This window comes from Egretta garzetta, unplaced genomic scaffold (genome assembly GCF_000687185.1).
Source record: "Egretta garzetta isolate BGI_Z169 unplaced genomic scaffold, ASM68718v1 scaffold91, whole genome shotgun sequence".
NCBI classification, from domain to species: Eukaryota; Metazoa; Chordata; class Aves; order Pelecaniformes; family Ardeidae; genus Egretta; species Egretta garzetta.
This window is the reverse complement of record NW_009258661.1, coordinates 4,528,170-4,543,302: the sequence shown is the minus strand read 5'-3', so window position 1 is coordinate 4,543,302 and position 15,133 is coordinate 4,528,170. Positions and strand designations below refer to the sequence as shown.

The 15,133-nt window shown below is 51.0% G+C and overlaps 1 protein-coding gene across 1 annotated transcript in view; it reads left to right on the top strand.

Moving 5' to 3' along the window:
* The window catches only part of MTMR14 (myotubularin related protein 14), a 26,323-nt gene extending 13,278 nt beyond the window's left edge, over positions 1-13,045 (top strand). The window contains exons 13-17 of the mRNA XM_035903840.1: positions 23-93; positions 737-786; positions 1,001-1,139; positions 3,905-4,081; positions 11,858-13,045. Of these exons, the coding sequence (XP_035759733.1) occupies positions 23-93; positions 737-786; positions 1,001-1,139; positions 3,905-4,081; positions 11,858-12,017 (597 nt within the window). The 3' untranslated portion in view covers positions 12,018-13,045. The remainder of the gene's footprint in view (positions 1-22; positions 94-736; positions 787-1,000; positions 1,140-3,904; positions 4,082-11,857) is intronic.
* The last annotated feature ends 2,088 nt before the right edge of the window (positions 13,046-15,133 follow it).

Here is a 15,133-nt window from a genome sequence, read left to right as displayed (position 1 = left end):
TCTTCTCTCTCCCTTTGCTCAGATTTTCTTTTTCTGCTTCAATTTTCTGAAGCACATCACCTCTGAGGAGTTCTCTGCTGTGAAGTCGCAGAGGTAAGGAGCCTGTGCCTGCTGCTGCATGGGCTGCAGAGCCAGGGAGCTTGTTAGTGCTGTTCCTTTGGGGAGATGGAAGCCCTGGTGTCCTGGCCCAGTTTTCTTTAATTTATTCTGCACTCTGAAGGCTGCAAAATGGGGCCGAGGCTTGTGAGGTGCCACGTTGTGCTCTGAAAAACTGTCCATGCTGAAATGTGCTCTCTGCTTAATGACTGTCCGTGGCTGCTTTAGCACGGATGAACTCAGAGATGTGTGCTCTGGCTCAAGCAGGCTGCGCAGCAAGCTCCGTCAGGCACTGCTGGGGGGGGAGCAGGAGGCAGGGTGGCTGTTTTTTTAATGGACTGCTAAATATTAACTCCTTCCTATTTCAGGAGGGGCAGAAAGAAACAAAGCCCACCCTGGAGGCTCTGAATAAGCACATGTCTGCCTGCAGCCTGTTGCCACCCTCTCCAAGCGCAGGGTCTGTGGGCTGGGACTGTTAGGAGAGTCAGATACTGCACACCGGCCCCATCCCCTCCCCTCTGCCCCTGCACAGCTACCTCCCCACTGCTCTGATCCACTGTGTGCTACAGAGATCTGGCTATGGCCAGCCTCCACGCAGCCCTGAAGCGTGGCTGAAATAACTTTGTCTTTCCTTCCCCAGAAGGAAGAGTTTGCCACCTGGCTTCACCCTGGAAGAGATCTGCATGCTCAGTGAGTGCTGCTGCCAAGCATCAGCACCCCTGGGTGCTGGTAATGGTTGATCGCTTGGGGGCTTGGGTTCCCAGCATCAAGGTGACTACAAATGGCTATGCCTCCCTTGGGACCTCACAAGAATGCAGCCCCAGGGCATGTGGGAAGTGTATTGCTTAAAGGGAGATAGTGATCGAAACCAAGCTGGTCTTCAGGTAGCTGTTTTCTTTTCTAGAGCAGAGAGACCGAGGCAGCACCACAAGTCTGAGCAGCGACTTCTCCCTGGGGATGGAAAGTTCCCCTGGAGCAGCTGGGAGCTTCACCTATGAAGCAGTGGAGCTGATGCCAGCAGGAGCACAGGCTCAAGCAGCATGGTGAGGAGATAACCACTCAGTGGGCTGCAGAACAAAAGGGACAGGCTCTGAGCACAGTCGAAAAAATATTTCTGAAGTCCCTCGCCCTCCAGGTCTGCTCTCTGTGGCATGGGTTCCTTACAGTGGAGGGAGGAATTTGGCTGTCAGAACCTTTGCTGCAGCTTGTGCTACAGAATTTCTGCACCAAAAGTTGGAGACTGCCCCATGTTAAAGACTGTCACACTTCATTGGGGATGCTCCTGAAGTTCACCCCCTGATGAGAGTAAATCAGCTTTGTTTCATTTTCACCAGTTTCACGGTTAAACTTCATCCAGAAAGGATTTTGTTAGTTTTAAAAGGTGGTTCCAAACTACCAGAAAAATTACATTTGGCAGCAGCCTCCCCAGGGAAAAGTGAAGACAGTTTAGCTGCCCTAAAGTGAAGCTTAATCAGTTTCTGGAAGAGATTGTACAGGGGAGCTTCTGCAGTTAGTGGTAGGTGGGCTGGGTGGGCAAGAATCCCCTCTAAACTTCAGCCCCTCTAACAGAACAAGGTGTGTGAGCTGAAAGCAGGTTGCTGCCTGCAGCGCTGCTTAGAGATACTTCTGGGGGAGAACATGAAATTCTCAGTGCTCGCTATTGACAGAGGGTCACATAGGACTCACCTGGGGATGCAGGTGGTTGTCTGGAAGTGGGGGCCGGGGAAGGTGTCTGGTGACTGATGCTCTGGGACAGGCATTGTGCTTGCTTCTGGAGTTTCTGGTGCTGTTTAGGGATTTCAGAACCTTGCTGTAGGGTTGCCCCTCTCAGTTTAATTTTTCTCTCCTTTCCCTCAGCACATGTGAAGACGCTATTTTATATTGCAATTATTTTAAATTAAATCTAGGTTGTGCTGGAGGCAGTTGGAAGTCCTCTGGGACTGAGCCTGCAGCCATGCTAGTGGCAGCAGCCTTTCTAAAGCACACTGTGATTCAGTTTATAAAATGCTGAAGCAGGGAAGAGAGAATCTTCCTGCAGAATCACAAAATGGAGATGGGGAGTCCCAAACTGTGTTTTCCAAGTGAGCAGCACAGAGTCCTCTTTAACACACAGAGCCTACCTATCCACAGCAAGGTGACTGCAGCAAGTGGAGAACAACTTCCCACTTGCCTGGCTTGCAGGGTAGTAAACTGGAAGCATTTATGTTCCTCTAAATGCTCAGGACATACAGACTAGATCCTGCCGCACAAAACCTATACGTGATTTTCACAAGACACAAAGTGCCCAGAGCATGCTGGAAGAGATCTGCTGCACTTGTGTGCATCAGGGCTTGATTCCATGACGTGTTTTCTAACTCTGGTTTGCTTTCATTCCTGTTAGAGACATCGGGCTGTGTTGAGGGTAGCTGCTGCTACCACAGGGATGGTTTGGGCCCATGCTGTGGGCATGAGCTTGGGGAAGGGAAGGTTGTGAGCCATGCCATGAGTGCTTAGCGAGGGGACTGGTCACAGATGTCTTGCTGCAGGCTGTTGCGGCCATGTAGTCTGGGGAATAGGTATGGCTTGCTATAAGCTGAGTGAGCTGGGCAGTGCATAGCATGAGTAGAGAGAGGAGGGGATGTGCTTCGCTGTGTTGTCCTGAAAGCAGGTAGCCTCGAGGTCTCCTTGCAGGGGGAGGCGTTTGGTTTTTAGCTGTACAAAAGCCTGTTTCTGCAGGCTGTGCTTGGAGATGTTGGCAGCTATGATAACATGAGATGAATAATGCTTGAGAGAAGCTCTGGTGTGATGTTTGAGGGTGGACACGCTTCAAGAAATGAAGAGAGGATATCGTGCTTTCCACTGTACAATGAGCCTGTCTTTAGCTGTGCTTGCTGACAGTGCTCAAAATCAAAGTCAAAGCTGAGATGCCCTTCCAGATTTCAGGAAGAACAGCATCTTTTCTCCTTGAGTTTGTTTGACTTTTCCTTTTTACTTGTGTAAATGGGGAAGTCTTTGTCCAATTTACTGTGGCTTTTGAAGGGGAAAAATTCTTGGGACTCTCCCAGAAAAAAAAATGATGTAAGAAAGAAAATCTTCTGAAGGTGGAGCAGCAGTGACGTGACTTAGTCCCAAATATGTGTGCCTGTTTGGTATGTAGCTGGATGGTACTGTGAGCTAAGGCCTGATGCAGCAATGGTCAGTGAATCACGCCAGAGTCTGAACATGCCGGCTAGAAAAGAAGCCAGAGCGGGTCTGGGCTGTCAGCACAGACGTGGAGAGGACTGAAATGCACCTACATCTAGAATGATTGTCAGCTCTGAGCACGTGGCCAGAAGTGTGGTCAGTGGTGCCTGAAGGGAATCGCTAAAAAGGAAAATTACACTGGTGGTGTGTCCCTGTCACCCCCATCAGTGTGCACAAACACCCACCTGGGCTGAGCTCCTCCGCTGATACACTCTGTGGAGTTAGAGCAGATTGAAATGATCCTTCCCTGCTGGGAGGCCCCTTGCTTGAGGTATTTTTACAGCTAGACTAAACAAAGCAATCGCTGTATGTGTGTGGGCTGATGCATTCTCCTGTCTCTGATTTCCAGGTCACGTGGATGGTGATCTATAAAAGAATGGGCTAAGATAGGTTGAGCTCAGTGTACCCCTGTCACTGAGCTGGTTACCCGTGACTCATGGTTCCTTGGGAGGGAGGAGGGCAGGTTCCGTGGGAACAAGAGCCTGTAGCTGCTGGGGTAAAATCCAGCCTGTTGTGGAAAGGCTTCCTAGTTGGAGTACATGGGAAAGCCAGCTTTCTCTTCTCACCCAAGTCCTCCATGACACAGGAGGAAGAGCTGTGCATCATCACCACAAGCCGTGCTCTGGAGCAGGTCGCAGCAGTCTGAAGATAGGCTTCCTTCTGCAGGGATGGTTGAAGTCAAGTCCTCCAGCTCCTCCTCATCAACCCATTCTGATAACTTCCTGAGGATTGGAAGCAGCCCACTGGAAGTGCCCAGATCCAGGTGAGATGAGACGGAGTAGAGCATTTCTCAGCAAAATGAGTGTCTGGTAACGGGAGTGCAAGGTTGCACTTGTGCGCCTCTGAGAACCCTGGAGCACATGTATTTATAGTTGCAAACAAGCCTCAAGAGGCCTGTTCCTCTCCGGCCTGATGTTGTGTGAAACACTGGCCATTAAACACAGAGACTCCTGCCTCAGCCCATTTAGAGGAGCGAGGAACTGTGCCGATAAGAGCTAAGTGTCAGTTCTGCCTCTGCTCAGCATATGCCTCAACTCCACAAGCTCTGGCATCTCTTCAGCCTGCATGCTTGGACCTCACAGCACTTTCTCTGTCAAATGCATCCACAGGGGTTTGAAATGGCTGTGTTGTGTGTGGGAGGAAGCCTTTCAAACCAAGCAGACCTCACTCTGCATCTATTCTGTCCCCCTTTCCACCTGCTGACCTTCCTGCTACTGCAGGGTGGAAAAACTCTGGGTGCTGGTGGCAAGCAGAGGTAGAATCTGCTGGGAGCAAGCTGCGAGCGCTGTGCTGGCACAAAGGATTTTGCCTGGAAGGCTGTGTGTTCCTGCTGGGCAACCGGGGAATGGGGACGCTGGACCTGAGCCTAATCTCATGCCGTAACAAAGGATATTCTGGCACCCTTCCGGAGTCTGATGCTGTGGTAGGGCAAAGCAAAGCAGTGAGTGAGGCTAGGGAAGAAAGAACAGAGCCTGTGGAGCAAACACCATGTGTTTAGGCCGACAGGGGATAAAGAGGCTCTTAGATAAGAGGTTGCTGTTAACAGCATCAAACGCTTGTGTAGTCTCTGCAGGTTTTCCAGTGAGTCTTTTTCTAGTGATTTCCTTCAGAAACAGCCACCAGCCAAATTTTAGTACTCTTTCATCATATGGAAAATAAAATGACAAACAAGTAAAACATTGAAAAAGTGTAAGACTCTCTTACCAAGTTCTTGATTCCAGAGAAGAATCACTGTCCAACAGTTTTCATAAATGATGCTAACTGTTCTCCCTGGGGAAGGAGATCAATAGGATGTTTTTGAGTTGTTGCTGGGGCCCACCTCTACATTCTCTGTAAGACGAAACAAATCTCCCAAGAAAGGAAAAAATGCAGGAGAGAAAGCAGCTTGTCTTGGGGGCTGCTTTTGTTCACGACTGTAGTGCTACAATTCCTGTGTGTGGTCTCATGCCATTCCCAAGACTTGAGAGGCTGTTGAGCACTGGGCTGGTTGCGAGCTTGCAGCAATGCTGTGGAAGAACTGGTTTATAATGCTTCAGCTGGACTCTGCGAGAGCAAAGAGGAGAAACAGAGTAGGCAGAAAAGCACCACGGGAAGGGGCTGAGCACACAGTCCCTGGGATCTGCATTCCAGGGGCTCAGAGTTGGTAAAGCCAGCAATTATCTTTCCCTCTGGCTGTGTCTGGATGAGGTGTCTATAAGCTTTTGGATGATTAGTGCCCAGTGGTATCAGGTGTTCAGAACTGGCATCCCCAGGGCTTGAGGCAGCAGGCAAGCATGGTGAGGAAGCTTGTTACTTCCAGGCCAGAGTCCCTGGGGGTGGCTTTTCCTTATACCAAATAAATATCCCTGAGAAGGAGTTGCAGTATTCTGTCATTGTAAGAGGTAAATGTTCTGTGAATTCTACTTTAAACATTTTTCTGACCTTTATGATAGTTTCTACCATGGCACAAAGCCTTTATAGCCCTTCAATGCAGCCAGGTTGCACGAGTCCAATCCCTGTTAACTTTTGTGAACAAGGCAATGTGAAGGGCTGGGCTAGAAAAAAGTACATGATGGGGGTATAGGGAATAAAAGGGGAGCAAACCCCTTACATGGCCTGGAACTAAAGGGACGGCAGAAGGGAATCAGTTGTGAAGCCAAAGCGGTGAAGTCAGCTGCACACAAAGATGGTTAGCCTGCTACCCTCATGCTCGGTGGAGACTGTACACCTGTATGCTCTCGGGTCTCTGGGGTCACCTGCATTTGCTCTGCTCCTCTCATTGTGCAGGCTGGAGGAAGTAAGCCTAGAGACCCTGCAGGGAGTGGGTGGAATTGTCAAGGCAACAGCTGAACTGAGCTGCTTTCTTTTTCAAACCAAGTCTTCTGGCACATTCATGCTCCTTTGCCTCCTAGTCCGTTGCCAGATCAAGCAGACTGTGCCTGCCTGCCTTCCCTGGGGTAACGCTGCTAACAGGCTCTGCTAGCCAAGGACTTGAGTGATGCATTGCCTTGTCGGACACTGACATGGCTTGCACTTTTGGGGGCCTGAACATGGTGTGTTTTCTCCAGAGAGAGGGTTTATGTCACTCCATGTGGCTTTGATCTCCCTGCCTGGACAATGTCTGAATTTGTCTGGTGAGCTCCATGCTGGTAATGGATATCACAGTACCTTTAGCCACCATTTTCCATCCTGAAGGAAGAGTCCCATTTTAGGTGTGGAGAAGGAGCATATCTGTGATGGAAGGAAGAGGTAAATTCTGTCCCTTCACCCCCTGAAAAATGGTGGGACTAGGATGGAAAGGCTGGAGCGCAGAGACTGATCAGGATGCCAAAAATAGCTTTATCTCTACAGTGCTGCGGGCAGGTTAACACCCAAGGCTGTTAAGATGAAGAAACTACTGTACTTGACTTCCTAATCCTCTGGTTGTGTGGCCATAGCAACAAAACACTTAACCACTGCAGCAGCAGTTGAGGAAAAATGGTTGCTTGTAAAATGCCAGCAGGCACCCTTCAGGTAGTTCATATAAGTAGCCCAGTCTGTGTGCTGGCAGGCAAGGGAGCTCTGGAGGGAACAGGAAGGCAAGCCAGCAGAGAGAGACAAGCAGGGCCTAGGAGGGGAACTAGGGTGTCCTAAAAGAAGGAGTCACAAATGCCGAGTCAGCTGGTGGGAGCCAAGCCCCTCTCCTGGCCAGGCCATCTTAGCAGTCTGCTGCTGCCATCGCCTCACCAGCCCGTCTTCTGAGTCCTGCTCTGATCCAGAGGTCCTGGGTACCTGTAAATCCCAGGATGGTTCTTGTTAGGCAAAGCAGTACAAAGGTGAATTTCTAGCAGTCTTTCTAGCTTATCCTAATGGAATGGTAACATCAGATCTGCTGAGGGCAAACATGCATGAAGATAATGCAAGGATTACTTGAGAGTAGGACAAGGTGCTGCTTGTTCTACAAACACAGGCTCTGAATATGTCAGATAGCATGCATCAAATCAAACTCCCTGCATGTGAATGGGTAGTGGCTTGCAAACCATGTCCTGTGTTTGCATTTGACACTAATAGCCTAAGCATCCCATGACACTGCAGAAAATCCTGTATCTGTGTCAGGGATTTAGTGTGTGTGCACATAGCACTAATGTGGATTAGCAGCTGGATAATCTTTGGTTGAATGTGCTTTTGCTAAGTCAATTAAACAAAACCCAAAGTACTGTGATCTGAAGAGTCGCTATCTGCAGGAGTTAAATTGTGGAGGATCTGCTTTAGTCAACAGTCCAAGAGAGCTGCCTTCTTTGTAGGGCTGCAGGTGGTTCAGGTGTGGGTCTGGAAGGAGTGCAGAGAGGGGCAGAGAAGCTGCTGTCCTTTGGCTTTGGGTATTTTGTGGGTAGTGGTAAGGCTGCATGTGTGCTATATGCCTTGCTCCTTACAGCCACCTGGCTTGGAAGCTGTATCTGCGATGTGACAACTTGGGATAGCGACCGCAGCAGGACAGGAATTGTTTACAGGAACGTTTTCTGGAATTATTGCACAACTATGCCACAGAATGTGCTTGCTGGCTGGCACATGACTGTGCTGCAATCAAAAACAGTTGTGCTCGCAGAGGACTGGCTGCTCAGGCTGTTACGGCACTAACACAGCCTGTAGATAGCTGCCTGGGATTCAGCCAGGGCTCTCAGTACAGCTCTCTGCCAAGTACTCCATGCCAACACTTCCCACGCAAAGGTGGGAAGGGCTGCCCTTTACTCCAGGTTGCCACAGTCTGCCTGCGCTACAGTACCTACTTAACGCTTCAATCTGAGGCATAGAGCATATGCTGGCAAATGAGCTGCTTCCCAAATAGTCCTAGGTGTGTAGAAATATGGCAGGTGAGCGGAGGTAGTGCAGGGCAGGATGAGAGCCTAGCGGCTGGGCACTTGGCACTCATCTCAGTTACGTATTAAAAAAGAGAAGGATCCCTGACTGTTGCTCTGCCTCCAGTATTGGCTCTCCTCTGGTAAGCACGTGTCCGTGTGCTCTGAAATATGTCTTGTGCAGCATGTTGCATAGGAAGCAGTGACCTAATTAAAAGGAACCATTCCAGGCTAGGAGTTGCCAGTTTATGGCCTGCTAGAGGTCCTTCCTTGTGTGAAGGAACAGCTTGCAGCTCATCTCTGTTTTGCTAATCTAATTTTGTTATTCTTGCACTTTTGAGGGAGTTTCTTCCCACTCGTGGACCTGAAGAGGTGGGTGTGTGAAGCTCACTTTCATTCTCTTTCTGTCTGCCATTAGATGTCTGTGGCAGAGACAGCGACTTGAAGACTTGCTGTATCTCATCTCTCCTAACCACGTCAGCTTTGCTGTAGTCGTCCGGCTGCTTTCCAAGACCCTCTGCACTGCCCTCACAGCTAGCCAGCCTCTGGCATGGCTGTAATGTGTTGCAAAGTTGTTGTTCTTACAGGCTTGGGACTGGTCCTGGTGCCCCAGCAGCCCCAGCTTGCTCTGGAGGCCTCGCTGAAGCCCTTTTTGGGCCTCTGCAGCAAGGCTTTACAATGAGCCTTCAGGGGCAGAAGTAACAGGAAGTCTTTCACCTCTGGCTTTGACTGGATTGCACTGGGATACAGTCACCCTAGAGATCTGGTCTTGATCTCAAGCCAAGCTCACCTTTTAAGCTCTGCTGCTCTTGCAGTGCAAATGCAAGATTTCCCATGCCATGCCTTCCCCGCCTGTCTCACTCGGTCTTGTCCCCTGCTGCCTCTTGAGGCTGTTCAGGATGCTTGTTGGTTGTGACACTTCCTTAGGAGCCTCCCTTGAGAAGGCACTGGGGATAGAGGGGAAAGTCTGCCATGGTATCTCAGCTCTGCTGGCTAGGCTCAGATAACTAAACCAGGAGAGAGATGACCTGGACTCATTGCAGAGTCAATCAGTTCATTCAATTAATTGACAAGTGTTCATTCTGCTGCCTGGAAGCAAGGCACAGAATTGGCTGCCTTGAACTCCTAGACTCCGGTGCTATTAGTTAGATATAACTTGACTAAGCTGGCACAGCTTCTTGACAGGGTTGGAAACCCAAAGAAGGGTTAGAGAGCTAGAGAGCCACCGAGAGTCAGTCTTGCAGGAGGTACATGACGCTTTTATCAGCTTGTCCAAGAAATGATTCAAGAGGTTGATTTGATCCACCTCCAAGAGGTAGTTTAAAATCAGTCTAATCTTAGCTGACAACCATGGAAGGTGACCAGCAGTTGGAAGCTGACGCCACACACTCAAAGCAGGCAACAATTTTCTGCTCACTTTCTTTGGTGCAGACTCACCTGGCCAGTGTTGTTGATGATACTGGGCAGAGGGGCATTTTTACTGCCCTTGGGACCCTGGATCATGTCTTGTTCCTTTGCTTGCCACATGGGCACAGTCTCCTAGGCAGGCTCCTGGTACTGTTCTCCCTTTGAAAGGACTGCAGGGCTCTGCTCCATTCTCTTCACCTTCACCTGGAGATCCTGCCGTAGCCCAAGCCCTCCTCTGCCATCCAGAGTCTCCGTCTTAAAAACTTTTGTTTCTGCCTGGCCCCAACCTATCCTCTGTTCAGCAGCTCATTACTTTTCTGGCAGCAATGATGTCCCTGTCTACTTTCAGCCCAAGTCCATTGCTTACAGACCTCTTCACTGCTTTAGCTCAAATCCTTGTCACTGCATGTGACACTCCTGTTTTTCCTGTCTGGCTGTGCTGTCCTCTCAGGGAGGTGACATCCTCCTCTTCCCTCTGCACTGAAGCAGTGTTCCTCTGTGCTTCTCCCTGGCTTCCTGCACTGTTCCCACTGTGCTTCCAGCATGGCACCCTGCTCTGTGCCCAAACACTCTGCCTGCTCTCCATCATGCTGACTTCCTCAGCTTTATCTTCCAAAGGCGGGGAGAGGGGTAGATGTCACTGAACAGCTGCTCCTTTTCCCTTACAAATTCCTTGCATCCCAGGGAAGGTTATCTCTGTCTGATCTCCAAAAGGTCTTTCTAAGAGTATATGCTGCAGTTCTGCTTTCAGTGAAATGCCCTCATTCTGATTACAGTGTTACAAGCTCTAGGAAAAACACCTTTTTGCAAGAAGGGGTTCTCCCAATACTTAACCCTTACAGCACCTCTCTGAACCTCACTCCTCGGTTTATCAGGTAGCCAGAGAACAAGAGCTATACAAGGCAGGTGAAGCTCTCCTCTTCCCATTTTCAGCTGCGATGCCCTTTCAAGACCCTGAACTTCCAGACACTGGTGTTACCCCTAAACTGCAGCTGCGGGAATGTAGCACTGTGATGGGAAGCTGGCCTGCAAGGAGCTGTGTGACTTCCCCTTCTCTGCTTGTGCAGCCAGCTCAGGACTGCATTTCAGACTTCTCAAACTTGGCTGTATTGATTAGACTGCTTAAATGGCAGGCTTGGAATTAGATCGAGATTGCAAATAAGTTGCCTGCTGTGCATTTCCCCCCACCCTTGCCTTCCAGCCTCACTGAGGTCCTTCTTGCTGTGGGAGATCCTGTCTTTTTAGCCATTCTCCTGGTCTCTCGGGGAGCAGCTGCAGTGCGCCACTGCTATTCTTAGCTGTGAAGACAGCATGCAAGTACCTGGCCCAGCAGAGCTGGAGCTGGTGCACTGCTATCTGCCCAGCAGATCTCAGATAAATTATCCAGAAGATCTTGGTAGTGTGTAATTGAGTAGTTCTGCCACAGGCTGTGCTTCCAGACATGTACACTCCGCTGTGCAGCGGGGCACCGTAATTGCTTGCTCCCCGGAAACCAAGAGCTCTGGGTTTGTCTCAAGTGATTGTGCCCTCTTCTCTTGAGATTTTGGAGGGACTCCTCGGGTTCACTTCTCAGATTTCATGCTTATTCCTTTCCTAGTGGGAGGTTGCATACATCAAGCAATTATCCTCCCTTGGCTATTTTTCCTGACCTAAAGATGTTTTTGCTACCTGGTTTCTGGGACAGTCCATTCTTCTAACACAGGAATTAAAAGGTCTTCAGATGCTGGGGGGGGGGGGAAGTGGGTGCCCTGGGGGTGCCTTGAGCAGTGGCTGGCTCTGTTCAGATCTGGTGTTAATGCCTCGGGAGTGATCTGCTTTCTAATGGCTGCCGGACCAAGGATTTCTAAGTCTTCCTCAACACTAACCAAGTCACGATGTTGATTCTCTGTCAGGCCTTGCTGCTGCCCTGGGTTGTGCTAACAGCTACACAACAAGCAACAGGGGGATGCCCCTTGTACAGCACAGCATCTGCATCTCTGAGGGATTCGGGGCAGGATGTGCTGTTGCACCTCGCTAATGGGTTTCACAGTTCTGCATGGCCATCTGCTTCTTGCTGGCTCTGTCGTGTCCAGCTCCTGGTGCGCCTCTGCTGCTTTGTCAGCCCCAGCCAGCTTGGCTCTCCCCTCGCTTTCAAAGGAAAGGCTTGGCCTGGGGCCCGGCCCAAGCTGCGTGTTGCACCCTGGTCCCAGGAGTGTCAAAGCTGCTGGCGCAGGCGCTGTTGGCAGCCAGCCCAGCGGGTCCCTGGCACCAGTGTTAGTGAAAGGCGTGTGGCTGAATGACCTGACTGATCACACCGTCTCCCTCTCTCTCTGCCCCAGATCGGCGGACCATTCTCTGCCCGGATCTTCCGTTTCCACAGACTTTGGCAGCTGGCAGATGGTGACAGGGTGTGGCAGTATTCGGGAGCAGGCAATCCTGAGCACAGACGCCTCTCTCCCTTGCAGCTTCCCGGATGAGTTCCCTAGCACTTGCCTGTAAGTGTCTCAAACGCAGGATCTCTCCTTGGGTCTCTCGGCTGGCTGCGAGAGCTGGAAATGTATCACCCTGGCACTTTCAAAGAAGCCCCGGGAGCCTATAACAAGCTGTCCCATCTTCCCTGCCTTGATGCTTTCCATCCACAAATTGAGTCACTGAGCACTCTTTGCTTATGCTGAACTCAGAAACCGCCGTTTTCTCTGCCTAATGACAGGGGGGCACTTTGCTTTCTGTAGGAAGCAGAGGCTTTTCTCTCTTCCCTGAAGATGCTGAATTTGGGCATAATTGAGTGCATTTGAGGATGCATGCTTGTCAGGACAGGACTGGTAACCCAGATTTTCTTGCTTTTGGATGTTGCTTGTGACACCATCACCCTGCTGGGTTCAGATTCTTGCTGCAGTAAGAGAGGGGCTTTCCTTCTGTCACCCCAATTTTTGCCTGACCAGGCGCAGCATCATTTGCAGGTGCTGTATCTGGCCAGCGCAGAGCAGCGGAGACCCTGCATCTTGCTGTAAAATGGCTGGGAGGCAAATGTTCCTCCTCATGTAGAAAGCTACTTCTGTAGAAGCTTGAAAGACAGGAGATGTGCTTTAATCGCTGTTAGAGGAGTACCTTGGCTTGTGCCTTCAGGCTGCAAACTCTCAATCAAGAAACTGAAATGGCAGATCAGGGGCTGCTGCTAGCTAGCTGTGCTGGAGCTGGTCTGCCAAATGCTTGCCATCCCTTACCGAGGTCTGGATATGTGCTTTGGAGGCAGAGGGCAAGCGACGTGAAAACTGACATCTCATAGGAGACAGGCTTGCTGCCCTGGATCGCCTTCCCACGTGGCTGTGTGCTGTGCTGCCGAGCAGAGCAGCCGCTCCCAAGATATGATTAAGCTACAAGACCCATGAATTGGCAGATCGAAGAATTGCGAGGGATGTTGGACGTGACCTGGCTGGGATTTGCTCTCCTCCTTTCACGAGGACACACTGTGCTGCTTCTGTAGTTGTTTGGAGATCGCTGAAGGAGTAGAAAGGACTGAAGGATGGGTGGCTGAAGTAGCGACTGCCTTACCATGCCCTGAACCTGGCTATGCTTGATGGCTGCTGATCACCAGCAAGTGTTGCTGCCCTTCTTGGAGTTGGATCTAAGGTCAATAGGGAATTCAGTAGTGAGAAACGTGATTTGAAGTTGAGCTCTGAATCTGCCTGTGCTGAAATCGTAGGCTCATGTGGTTTGGAGTCTGGCTGCTTGGGGCAGCTGGGTTTAAAGGGAGGGGAACGGCAGTGGTGCTTCTCCCTTGGGTGTGCAGCAGATGCTGTGGGTGCTTTGCCCTGTTCATCTCTTCACTGGAGCTGTGGGGTGCTCAGGGGCTGGGGACCGCTCGACTGCGAGTGCTGGGACCAGGCACTGTTTGGAAGGGATGAAGAGTTCCTGAGGACGATGTGTTGAGCCTGATCCAGGGCCTCCACTCTCTCCTCTGCATTAGCTCTGTTTGCTCAGGAGCCCATTGTGGTTTTACCCCAGTTTTTCGCAGCCCAGCACAGTACGAGTTTTTGGAAAATTAAATTCCATTTAAGTTCCCACTTTACATCTCAGCTGGCAGCAGCTCGATGAAGGTACGCTTTTCACAGCCTACTTCCTTGTGCTTGTGTGGGGCTTGTCAGGGCTTACTTAGAGCTGGGGCTTTGACAGCCTCCTCTCATCCTGCACCCCAAGCTGCAGACGAGCGGGCAGGCTGTAGGAAGTGTAGCGGGGCGTGGATTTGGCGAGAAATCGCGACCTGCCTCCCTGGTTGAACTGGTTGGAGTGGAATGGTGCAGCCGGTCTGCAGGGCTTGGTGTCAGACAGTGGCCAGCCTCTTGACCCTGCACCTCCGAGTGTCTCACTCCATGAAAGAAACGTAAAAATCTAAAAAAATCTGCCCTGTAAAGAGGTGCAAGAGCCAGAAGACATGAGACCTAACAGCTGCACGCCCTCACTTACCTCCGCGTGTGACATTTAAGATCGCTGTACTCGGGTGCGAGTAAGTCCTGCTTTCATGTAGCTTATTTTTAATGCGAGCAGGTTTGCAAGTTCCACGTCCTAATTAGGTTGCCAAAAAGCATCTTTTTAATGTGTTTAGACATGTTGCCTTTTTTCTTTGCCCTCTGGCTTCTCTTTATTATCAGACACTGTAAACAGCGGCCCGGTTGGCTGCCTCGGCATCACTTGCTGTTTATAGGCCTCCCACCATATCCTCTTGCTGCTGTTTCCGGACCGAAGCTGTTGGCTGTGGGTGGTTAACACTTCCATTCAAATTAGCTGTGCCAATTTATAGCCAGCCCAGGCACTGGAGAGATTAAAGAGAATTTTTTATGGGGAAGGTTCGCGCTGTGCCCTTGGAGTGACCTTTGAGGAATGTCTTAGTCTCTCTGGGAACCACCGGTGTGTCGCAGAGGTGCTGCAGCGAGGGCCATTTCAGGCCAGAGTGCTTGGAACAGCTGCCTCTGAACCCTAGTCTTGCTTTCCCCTGCTCCCTTGGCTGAAATACTGCCTTCCCTCTGCTCTCTTACTGTGCCCCTAACCAGGTGCATGGATCGGCTGGAGAGGAGAGCAGGTCCCAGGGGAAGCCATGCCCTACTCTGCACGCAGCAGTCGTGCCGGGGAGCAGAAGCAAACCGCCGCTCAGCTCTTTCCACGGCTGGAGCGCTCCTCGGGGCTTTTGTCACCTTGTCTGCCCCCTCTCATTCCCCCTTCCCCAAAGCTGGCTGTGCTGCCACAAGCGTGAGAGGCTGGGGCTGGTGGAAGCGAGGGACGGTCACAAATAGGTTGGAAGCAACTGTCCAGGCAGAGCACGTGTAGACAAGCCCCATCTGGGAATGCTGTGCGAGGAGGGGAGGGAGCTGGCGCAGGGGCTGACGTCAGCCAGAACCCCCCTGGCAAAAGCAGCACTTTCTGTATGACCTGTGGCTTCATAAGCACCGTGGTGGTGGGAGAAACTGGGGGGGCAGCGAAGGAGGAGACTGAGGGGAGAGCAGGAGGCTGGGGCTGTGAGTGTCTCCATGGGAGAGCGTTGGGCTGGGCTGGGTTGGGTTGGGTTGAGCAAGGCGGCAGTGGCATCAGCTGCTTCAGCCAGAGGCTTTTGGGGCTTGCCC